Source organism: Epinephelus fuscoguttatus, linkage group LG9 (genome assembly GCF_011397635.1).
Source record: "Epinephelus fuscoguttatus linkage group LG9, E.fuscoguttatus.final_Chr_v1".
In the NCBI taxonomy this organism is placed as follows: domain Eukaryota; kingdom Metazoa; phylum Chordata; class Actinopteri; order Perciformes; family Serranidae; genus Epinephelus; species Epinephelus fuscoguttatus.
In genome coordinates this window covers 20,702,367-20,713,837 of record NC_064760.1, presented here as the reverse complement: position 1 = coordinate 20,713,837, position 11,471 = coordinate 20,702,367, and the positions used below count along the sequence as shown (strand labels likewise).

General features: G+C 40.3%; 1 protein-coding gene across 3 annotated transcripts; it reads left to right on the top strand.

Annotated features, from left to right (window-relative positions):
• Positions 1 to 2,196: 2,196 nt before the first annotated feature.
• LOC125894888 (microtubule-associated tumor suppressor 1 homolog) lies at positions 2,197 to 11,410 on the top strand. 3 transcript variants are annotated; one of them, XM_049586556.1, is made up of 12 exons: positions 2,197 to 2,297; positions 4,011 to 4,058; positions 4,190 to 4,348; positions 4,649 to 4,760; positions 6,210 to 6,260; positions 6,375 to 6,452; positions 6,556 to 6,612; positions 6,757 to 6,816; positions 6,949 to 7,013; positions 7,119 to 7,254; positions 8,115 to 8,173; positions 11,280 to 11,410. In XM_049586556.1, the coding sequence occupies exons 2-12, from the start codon at positions 4,036 to 4,038 to the stop codon at positions 11,284 to 11,286; spliced, it is 807 nt and encodes a 268-aa protein (XP_049442513.1). In that variant the 5' UTR covers positions 2,197 to 2,297; positions 4,011 to 4,035; the 3' UTR covers positions 11,287 to 11,410. The 3 variants fall into 3 exon arrangements, with proteins under 3 accessions (XP_049442513.1, XP_049442511.1, XP_049442514.1); XM_049586554.1 differs by lacking the exon at positions 11,280 to 11,410 and adding an exon at positions 8,300 to 8,513; XM_049586557.1 differs by lacking the exons at positions 2,197 to 2,297; positions 4,011 to 4,058; positions 11,280 to 11,410 and adding an exon at positions 8,300 to 8,513 and having other exon boundaries at positions 4,209 to 4,348; positions 6,182 to 6,260.
• The last annotated feature ends 61 nt before the right edge of the window (positions 11,411 to 11,471 follow it).

Sequence of the window (11,471 nt, the reverse complement as noted above, 5' to 3'; positions counted from 1 at the left end):
TGAAACTCACTTTGAAATTGTGTAAAATATGCTCTGTTAATGATTTTCTTAAAGATTTAAATTTGAAGCAGACCCTTGCACATTTTGTTCCTCAGAAGATGAACCAAAGACCGTCTTTTTAAAAAATGTCCATTTGTAAATTTGTTTTGTTCTGATATTCACAACTGGCTGCCATTAAAAATTGAAAATATACCATCACTTAGTTACATTGGTACAGTTTGTTTTATGGACAACCTGGATGCAAACACTTCTGATATATGATATACAGTACAGGCCAAAAGTTTGGACACACCTTCTCATTCAATGCGTTTTCTTTATTTTCATGACTATTTACATTGTAGATTCTCACTGAAGGCATCAAAACTATGAATGAACACATGTGGAGTTATGTACTTAACAAAAAAGGTGAAATAACTGAAAACATGTTTTATATTCTAGTTTCTTCAAAATAGCCACCCTTTGCTCTGATTACTGCTTTGCACACTCTTGGCATTCTCTCCATGAGCTTCAAGAGGTAGTCACCTGAAATGGTTTTCCAACAGTCTTGAAGGAGTTCCCAGAGGTGTTTAGCACTTGTTGGCCCCTTTGCCTTCACTCTGCGGTCCAGCTCACCCCAAACCATCTCGACTGGGTTCAGGTCCGGTGACTGTGGAGGCCAGGTCATCTGCCGCAGCACTCCATCACTCTCCTTCTTGGTCAAATAGCCCTTACACAGCCTGGAGGTGTGTTTGGGGTCATTGTCCTGTTGAAAAATAAATGATCGTCCAACTAAACGCAAACCGGATGGGATGGCATGTCGCTGCAGGATGCTGTGGTAGCCATGCTGGTTCAGTGTGCCTTCAATTTTGAATAAATCCCCAACAGTGTCACCAGCAAAACACCCCCACACCATCACACCTCCTCCTCCATGCTTCACAGTGGGAACCAGGCATGTGGAATCCATCCGTTCACCTTTTCTGCGTCTCACAAAGACACGCGGTTGGAACCAAAGATCTCAAATTTGGACTCATCAGACCAAAGCACAGATTTCCACTGGTCTAATGTCCATTCCTTGTGTTTCTTGGCCCAAACAAATCTCTTCTGCTTGTTGCCTCTCCTTAGCAGTGGTTTCCTAGCAGCTATTTGACCATGAAGGCCTGATTCGCGCAGTCTCCTCTTAACAGTTGTTCTAGAGATGGGTCTGCTGCTAGAACTCTGTGTGGCATTCATCTGGTCTCTGATCTGAGCTGCTGTTAACTTGCGATTTCTGAGGCTGGTGACTCGGATGAACTTATCCTCAGAAGCAGAGGTGACTCTTGGTCTTCCTTTCCTGGGTCGGTCCTCATGTGTGCCAGTTTCGTTGTAGCGCTTGATGGTTTTTGCGACTCCACTTGGGGACACATTTAAAGTTTTTGCAATTTTCCGGACTGACTGACCTTCGTTTCTTAAAGTAATGATGGCCACTTGTTTTTCTTTAGTTAGCTGATTGGTTCTTGCCATAATATGAATTTTAACAGTTGTCCAATAGGGCTGTCGGCTGTGTATTAACCTGACTTCTGCACAACACAACTGATGGTCCCAACCCCATTGATAAAGCAAGAAATTCCACTAATTAACCCTGATAAGGCACACCTGTGAAGTGGAAACCATTTCAGGTGACTACCTCTTGAAGCTCATGGAGAGAATGCCAAGAGTGTGCAAAGCAGTAATCAGAGCAAAGGGTGGCTATTTTGAAGAAACTAGAATATAAAACATGTTTTCTGTTATTTCACCTTTTTTTGTTAAGTACATAACTCCACGTGTTCATTCATAGTTTTGATGCCTTCAGTGAGAATCTACAATGTAAATAGTAATGAAAATAAAGAAAACGCATTGAATAAGAAGGTGTGTCCAAACTTTTGGCCTGTACTGTATATTCTTGTGATTATTTTGGGTAAATATTACATTCATACTTGTGAGTGGAAAAGATGTACTTCCTCTTTCACTGTGTTCATAAATAACTTCAAGTAACTAAAATACATGGACAAATTGAAGAGTAACTCTAAAAACATCGCTCTTTGTGCTCCTTATTTATTTACCTGATTGTTTCCTTAAATGAATAAGTGAATAAATAAATTAATTAATTAATTAATTAATTAATTAATTAATAAAGCGTAGCTCTTCCGGGTCTGACGTCAAATGACGCTGTGGTAACCGCTGGTGTTCCCGTCGGTTGCTACGAAGCGTATGGGCGCACCTGGCAACGCCTCCTTCCTGCACAGCTAGGACTTCAATTAGTTTCTTTAATTTAGGTTGAAGTGGTTTGGAGTTACTCGCCGGTAAGACATTTTTGTTGTCCATTTTATAGTGAATATCACTATAAATTTTTTGCAGTTTAAGCAGTATGCTTTTTTTGGTTAACTTGGAATTTGGGGAAAGTTTGTCTTGCTAGCTACATGTTAGCTAACAGTAACAGTAGCTAGCAAAGTCTGTGGAAACGTAAATGAAGGGTGTTAGAAATGACACGACGTATTTTTTTTTAATTACAGTAACTTACGCATATTTTACGCTTCTAAACTTATGTGAAATGTTAGTATTTTAGCCAGTTAGCGAATTAATGATGAGATAAGCTCGTGTACTTCACTTGTTTTAAATGTTAACTTGACAATGCTAGCTGTGTTGAGCTAACGTTACATTTGAAACAGCCTTGTTACTATAACTTGCTAATGAAATTGTGCTTATGGGGTAATGTTGAGTTATTCATGCCAGATTGGGTGACTTTAAAAGATTGAAGTATTTCAGCAGGGGCAGATAATGTTCACACATACTCAAGGTGACCTTTCCCCCCACTAACATGCTGTGATACAGTCATCATTATCCCCAAATCTGTCATTTTTTTCAAAATGTCACATGAAATCAGCCTTGAAAGGTTGGAAAATGGATATTATGGTCTTCCTGCAAGTATTTCTGCTTTACACAGTGTTGTAAGAATTATTGTACAGTATACTAGCAGTGTAGGGAAGGTTACATTTAAAATGTGATAGGTTACAGATTACTATTACCCTGTTAAAAATAATGTGACTATTGTTACTACATGTGTTATTTCCTTAAAGTAGTGTAACTTTTAACATCTGATTACTTTTTTTATATGAGAAAAAAAGAACATAAGGTCATCATTGGTGTTACAAGGTCAAATGACAATACATTTTTCACTTACATCCTGGCATACAGTGTCACATTTTTCTCAGCAGTATTCATACACAATCCATTTCTCCCATCCATCCATCCATTTCCGTAGCCTCTTGAGGGTCACGGGGAGCTGGAGCCTATTCCAGCTGACATTAGTCGAGAGGCAGGGTACACCCTGGACAGGTCGCCAGACTATCGCAGGGTCCATTTCTCCCAATATTTTGTATATTTTTCCATCTCAAGTCTTAGAATAAAATGAAGTCTTACCATACAGTATATTTCATTTATAATCTCCAGCCATGGCCCAATGTTGGAGGATCAACTTGCAACCATTTGCAAGTTATGGCTCTTCTGATACTTGCCAAAAGTATCTTTAATAAATATTGATCTTTGATTACTTCACAATGGTAGTCATTTCATTTGATAACTTTTTGATTACTTTTAAACTGGGCAATAAGGCTGAAAAATGTCCAGAAACAGGCTATGCTGCACAGTGATAAGATGCAAAGCAACAGAATTAATATTTCATCTTGTGAAGGGCTGATTGCATGAGTAAAGTATACTCTCAATCAAAACATATAAAGTGCAAGAGCACCTGTGTGTGACTACTACCAAGACTCAGCAGTGCTTCTACTCCTTTGTCTTCATGCAACAATTTTTTTTTCTCAACATATAAACTTCTGCCTAAAATAATGAATTCAGATGTAACCCTTTTGTAATATTGGAGATTCACACTGTCAGTACTATCCAGTGGGCCCAGTCACAATGTGTCATTTTAAAGAAAAAAAGGTTGGAGAAAAGATATATCATTAAAGCTGTGTTGCTTATGTATGTTTTTTGCTGGACCTTTTGTCACACACAAGCACCAGGGAGGAGTAAGCCAGCAGGATGGACGTCACAGAGGAAAATCTGTAAGTGATGTTCACTGAGTGAACCCTCAAAAACAAAACAAAAAATCTTTGGTTTAGTTACTTAGCAGCATATTTGATGATTCGCTGGTGTGTGTGTGTGTGTGTGTATGTGTCTGTTTGTGTGTGTATAGGGCACAGAAGGAGATGTGTGAGGAAATAGCAGAGCTGAATTTCAGCCTAAACCAGCAGAAGGACCTAAATGCTAAGATGAGGCAATGGCTGGATGTCTCAGATGATGAAATGGCAATGCTGCGCTCAGACAATGCCTTCCTCAGGAAACAAGTGAAAGAGTAAGTAGTCACACATGATATTCTATATTCATCAGCAGAAGGGTCCCTCAACCATTTGATAACCACTCTTAACACTGCAATTATCTTTAAGCGTATCAGTCATCTGTTTGATCTTCCTGCTGTACACAGACATGCTGTTGGCTTACCTCCAACACAGAATATGTTAAAGCATGTATTTTTTTTTTAACTTAATTATTCAGCGTTTTTGGTACGTGCCTGCCCTGATTTCTGCTTTATTTAGTGGCTTTGAACCAGTGCTTTCAGGCTGTGGTCAGAAAAAAACTGTTTGTGTGTCTGCAGCCAGGAGAAGATCATCAGGGAAGCACAGCAGGTTGAAGCAGAGCCTTGCAGAGGTCTCCTGGCTGATGACCTGGAAGCAAAGAAATGCCTCGAAAAAAAGATTCAGGAATTGGTAACCAGATGTGTAACTGTGTTACAATGTATAACTGGTGTTTTTTTTTTAAAGATATTTAGACTTATCATGTAAAAATGTTATGCTGTCTTTAAGACCACACTAAATCATGACATCAGACACACACAGCAGAATCCTTGATGAAATCTAGTCTTAAATTGCAGTGCTCAGCTCTATTTCAGGGTTACTTCACAGACAAAGCTTTACATTTGAATGTTTTTGTAATCTTTCACAAACCTCTATATTGTCACCCTTGATTTCCTCTTGATTTTTAGTGTAATTGTAATTGTGTCTTGTACTGTAGTCCAATCCAGGTAGTAGACATATGTATGCAGGCCCTCACTGCAGTGGCATCTCACTTGCATTAACACTTAAGTTTATGTCAGAGATTTTACTTTTAAGGCAACATTTGATAAGAAATGACAGACTTTCTCATCAAAATTGTATGTTTCAGATTTTTGTATTTTTCATTATGTATGTCACTGGAAAACATTGATTGCGAGTTTGTTGATTACAGTCATAACATAGAGTAATGTCAGCAAGGATTGGGTAAAGAACTTGGTACTTTTAAAGGTACCGACCGAATTATGTTGGTACCACAGAGTATAAATTCACTTTAAATCCATCAGTACCAATTTTTGGTACTTGAGACTGCATCTGAGTGAGAATGCTGAGTTTAGATAAGAGATGGAAGGGCTGTGAAGCGCCCCTAAGCCTGGAAGCCAGCCACGTAGCTCCAAGGCCAGCAACAGAGCTTTGCAGAGGCGCCGGGTTTAGTGTCAGATAGGTAGCAGGAGCGCCCTGAAGTCTGGAAGCCGGGCACGGAGATCCACTGCCACTCTGTCAGCTTCCCAGCTAGCCAAAATACTGATCCTCTAGGATAGTTTTGGTGTCTGATCTGTTTTCTTTTTAGATTGTTTTTAGTTAAGCCTAGCATTTCTGCTAGTTGAGCACACATATACGTAGGCCCACAGACAAAAAGAGAAGATTCACTCCATGCATGATTAGAAAAGTGCAGAGGAGCAGAAGTGTGATTTTTGTCCAATACTTCACCCCTGTAGCTTGTCAAAAAATTACATTTTCATCATTACAGAGAAAGTAAACTACTGACTAAAGGTACCATTGGGTACCATTACCAAATTCTAGGCACTGGATTCTGTACTGGTGTCTGTTTAAATGTGAATATGTAATCCTGACATCATAAAGCCAACTATGTTATCAACCATATCAGACTTGTTCTGGGACTTATCAGCATTCATCTACACTACCCCTATTTGTCCAACAGAGCACTATCATAGTGAGTGTGTCTAAACATCATTGCAGTCACAGTTGGTAAAGTAAATCACATGTCAGATTTCCTTAGAACAGTTAAAACTCAACCAGTCATATGGGCTGATGGTTATCTTTTTAAATATCTCCAGGTGTCCCTTCATGATGTGTTTATTGCAGGAGAAGGAATCCAGCTCTTTGAAGGAGCAGAATAAGCAGCTAACTGCAGAGGTATGTCTGTTACTTTTCAGTCAGCAACTTTAATCTGTCATGTACTACACTAAGAAGTGGTACAGAAATTTCAAAACAGTTTTTTACATTTAAATGTCATCCTGACTTTTTCAGCTCAAGAGCCTTCAGCAGGAGAGAGACCGAGACAAGATCACCTTGAGAAAGTCCAAGGCTACACTTCAAGCCCTCGAGGTAACACCATGGATTCAACTTGGAGAACCATTTTACTCTCTCTACATTCATTCTACAGTTAGTCAGTATACATTGTGATTTGTCATGTTGTGTGTTTCTTCAGTGGGAAATGGCAGAGGCTGAGTTAGGGCTGCAGGTTAGGGATGAGGTTATTCATCAGGTAAGAACAGAGACGTCAGTAGCCACGTACCAAAAAGTCATAAATATTGATCTTTCTTTTTGGAGGTCACCATGAATATCCTGACAATTTTTTGTCTTTTATTATTTAAACATCACCTTTTTTTCTTGTGTGTGTTTGTTACAGAGAGACTTGCAGTTAAAATACGCAAAGGAAACAGTAGAAGAGTGCTCCAACATCATAGAGGTAAAGATGTTCTCATTCAGAGAGGGTAGAGATAACAGCATTCACTCAGCTGCTGACCACGGTCAGATGAAGTCTTCATGCTATGAGATGTTGAAGTGTGTTTTGTTGTCTGGTCACGTTTCTGTACTCCAGGATCTCAGGCTGACCAACCAGGCGCTGAAAGAGCAGTTGGAGGACAGACTGGATGAGGCTTCACTGTAACCCTGACAGACAATATCCTCTTGCTTTGAATGAATATCATGACGCACAGTGAGCCATCTGTATGCCCCACACTACAGTGTGTGTCTGCTGTTTTTTTCCAGTGCTACTGAGAATGACCTGATGGGAGGAAAGGAAGGACCACTTAGTCCCCCTCTGTCCTTTGCACTGGAGATGAAGCTGCTGGCCTCGTCAGCTGAAGTGAAAACCAGCATGTCAGACTCCACAGATCTCAGAAATGTATGACACCTCCCTCCTGTAAATAGACCTTAGACTGTAAAGAAGTGGATGTAGCCAGTGTGACGTCACCCATTGGTTTATAGATACCATTTTGAAGCCTTTAGTTTGACGAATTTGCCATCACCAACTTGGTTTATTAGAGACAGAACTGGGTTGTCTCATCACTTTTTGGATAACCTAACAGAACCATAACCTGAAATGTTTTTTAACCAAATCTTTGCTTTCAAGATTAAACCTACAGGAGACCTCACACCTTACTGTAACTTTAAAGGGATAGTGCACCCAAAAATGAAAATTCAGCCATTATCTACTCACCCATATGCCGAGGGAGACTCAGGTGAAGTTTTAGAGTCCTCACAACACTTGCGGAGATCCCAGAGGAGAGGGGGTAGCAACACAATAATAAATAATAATAATACATTTTATTTCTCCACCTACAACTCGACCTAATGGAGGCTTATGGCGCCCCAGATTCAAACGTCCACAAAATATCTGCTCGTCTGTAGTGATCCAAGTGTCCTGAAGCCCTGACGTAAAAAGTTGTTTGGAAAAACGTCATTTGAACTCTGTTTGTAGCCTCATTGTAGGCTGTAGCTCTAACTGCCTCTCTTATGTGTGCGCACTTGTGCGTGAGACCAGCAAAAGCATGTGAACACACACGAACGCGGTGCCCATGTCTCACAGTCTCGCGCAAGCACGCACATGCGAGCCAACTGAGAGTAGATTTGTTTCAGTATCCTGTACTTCTACAAATGACCACTAGAGTGTGCCACTACAACACCCAGATTAACAGTCTGTCAGACAGCAGCTGTGTGACTGTAGCTGTAGCGCTGTAGTGATGTCTGGTTCTGTGTTTACAGGAGGAGACTGAGAAGCTGCGGAAACCTCAAAGTCTCACAGTAGAACGTCAGAACAGAAGGTACTTCAGTTTCTTATGTGAAAGGTCAAACTAACAGCATTATTCTGCATAGGAATACATTTTGTATTTCTTTCTCTTTACATTTGCTCATATATCATCATCCCTCTGGTTTCTCTGTTGCCGAAGGTGTGCAGGTATCTTGGAAACAGCCCTCCAGACAGCAGAAGTATTTCTGCTGTCTGTCATCGCTCTCACAGTTTTAGCCTTCGTAGCTTCAGGAAGCTGTTCAGGAAACTTTTTTCCCATCAACAAGTTGTGGAGTGGTGCGCGCTTGATGTTACAGCCCTACTGCAGTGTGCATTATGGAGCCTTACCTCCTGTTTGATCTGAACGCTCTTATAAACGCATTACCTCCATTTTTCTGCCTGAATGTGTTTTGTTGTTGTTGCTTATGGTAGTTAAATATGTTTCTACCCAGCGGATCACAGGGCTGAATCAAAGCAGGAAAAAAAGGCCAATTTGATTTGAAACCATCTGCTCTGAGAAGCCCCTCTTTTTAGATTTAATTATATCAGTAAGTCTGATTTAACAGGACTTGAATGTGTGAGTTGGAATATCAGATATCTATCAGCATGGCTTATTTATACCTTTAGTGAAATAATGTACAGAAATATTTTTATTTAAACTGAACAAAAAAAATCTTGCCATTGTTTCTCCTGCTAAAAAGACTAAGTTTGGTTGAAAAAACACTTGATTTTTTTTAAACTCAGGTTGCTGAATTGTGGACATCTTTTTTTTGTTTTGTTTTTTTTGTTTTGTTTTTTAAGATTTCACTTACATAGGGTTTCTACACAGTATGGAAAAGTATGGAATTTGATTTTTAGTAATTTTTAGGTCTGGATGAGTGTTAAGAAAAGAGACTATGAAAAAATATTTGTGTTTCTAGACTATTGCCCCTTTTCTGTTTTCTAAAATATAAAATTCAGTATATCTAAATTAATTGATCTACAAGCGGAGTATTTTCATGGCGTTTGGAACAAGCAGCCAACACAGTCACAATTATAGGGACCATTTAAAGGAAAATAATATGACTGTAGGTAGAACTGGTTAGTTTACTTTCTCTCTGTGCAGACATGAACTTTTCTTAGTTTGACGTTAATCGATTTGTGTGAGCTACAGTACTCAGCTACAATTTTCTGGCAATTATTTGGCAACACAGAAGCATACAAAGTCAGAATCTAATGTACATATCAACAGTTTATTTACATAATAAACATCTAGCTATTTGTACTCTGAAGTCATATATGGTCTGAAACATCTGTGGAGAAGTATGAAAATCTGAGTCTGGAAAAGTGGGGTAGGAACCTTGCTTACATTAAAATTGTTTGAGAAGGGGATCTCCTCGTGGCCATTAGGGGGAGATGGTTACAGCAACCAATAACTCATTCAATGTACAACTCGCATTCCAAATAAGTTGAGACACTGTGTAAAATGTAAATAAAAACAGAAAGCACTGATGATGTATAATCAGCTGATTACAGTACAAAGATATTTGATGTTCAAACTGATCAACTCTGTTGTTTTTCTTTTTGTAAATACTCACTCATTCTGAATCTGATGCCTGCAACATGTTCCAAAAAGCCCTCGCAGATGTGAGAGTGGCACTAACACTCCCTCATACCATCACAGATGCTGGCTTTGAACTTTGCAGTGATCTGGATGGTCCTTTTCCTCTTTAGCCCTGAAGACAAGACGTCCATGATTTCCAAAAACAATTTGAAATGTGAACTCCTCAGACCACAGCACACTTTTCCATTTTGTGTCAGTCCGTCTCAAATGAGCTGCGGCCCAGAGAAGTCTGCAGTGTCTCTGGATGTTGTTGATATATGTCTTCCCTTTGACGATGCAGCGATGAACATGTTCCTGAGCCCATGAAATATCCCTCTTACAGTCATGTCGGATTTTAATGCACTGTCGCCTAAGGCATTGGTTCCCCAACTGGTGGGTTGCAGGTCCATTCTGAATGAACCACAAGTGACTCAGGAACGTGTGCCATCCCCTGCTGTAGAATGAACGAGTAACGGGCGGCTATGTAACAGAGACAGCAAACTAGCTCAACGACATGGCCAAAAGCAAGTATGACACTAAATGTATTAAAATGTGTGGACCTTGAACTAATAACTGAGGAGAAATCCTGACCCTGTGGCAGGACCAGTTGGGAACTACTGCCACAGGAGGTCAAAGGTCACAGGCACTCACACTGTAAATGGTGAAATCCCTACAGTCCTTGCAATTGTGCTTTGAGAAAGATTCTAAACTGTTGAACTATTTTCCTGCACAGTTTTTCATGAAGTGATGAACCTTGCTTGTGAACAAATGAGCCATTTGACGAAGCACTTTTCATACCCAATCATGATACTTTAATCTGTGAACAGTTAACCTGTTTACCCGTGGGGTGTTTCAAACAGGTGTTTTTTGAGCATCCCACAACTTTCCTCAGTCTTTTGCTGCCCCTCTACAGACTTTTTTTGGAACGTGTGTAGGCATCAAATTCAGGATGAGCGCATATTTACCAAAGACAACCATTAAATGTCTCGTCTTTGTGCTGTATTCAATTGAATATAGGTAGAAATGGCTAAACAAATCATTGCATTCTGTTTTTATTTATGCTTTTATTTTATACACTGTCAACTTTTTTGGAATTGGGGTTGTACCTATTGTTAAGGGAGTATTGTATTGTCAAGATAGACCTAAATAAAGTGAACCTGCCCTTTCACAAAGAGATGAGTTCTTCTCTTCTCTCAGTAAGACCATTAATTACCTTTGACAACCCACCAACAGACCAGCCCGTCACTGTTATCATCTGTTGAGTCCCCCAGATTCACTTCAACATTATAAATGTTTCTAATTACTCGCCACATTTTGGATTACATGCAGTAAACGTGTATGTGTGCTCCCATGCCTCACAGTCTCCACAGTCGCCCCTCCCAGCTCAAGGCGCTCCCTGGTGGTCTCGTCTGTGACTTGAGGAAAACACCCCCTCCCTCTCACACGGAGCATCATAAAGTGGGGGATCAGATGTAGGCCAGGAGGGACAGGGGGATGCTCTGAATCGAGAGATGATTGTATGTAGGAGCTGGCCGATGATTCATTGTGTGTTTGCTAGAGTTTGAGCCGGTGGATGCGGATGCTGCGTCGGTGCTGAGATGCTGATGATGGCAGGCCGGACCTCTCCAACCTCCTCCCGCACCGTGGATGGATCCAGAAGCTAAAAACAGCTGAAAGAGGATAAATTTGGGAAGATAGAGCAACAGGCCAGTTGGATCCGGTCTGCAAACAGAGGGGAGACGGGACCGGC

Excerpts from the sequence above, each read along its gene's own strand:
- LOC125894888 (XM_049586554.1), top strand. The coding sequence starts at position 4,036 with ATGGACGTCACAGAGGAAAATCT. Across the intron at positions 6,261-6,374 it reads ATAAGCAGCTAACTGCAGAG|CTCAAGAGCCTTCAGCAGGA; the intron begins GTATGTCTGTTA and ends TGACTTTTTCAG. Across the intron at positions 6,453-6,555 it reads CTACACTTCAAGCCCTCGAG|TGGGAAATGGCAGAGGCTGA; the intron begins GTAACACCATGG and ends GTGTTTCTTCAG.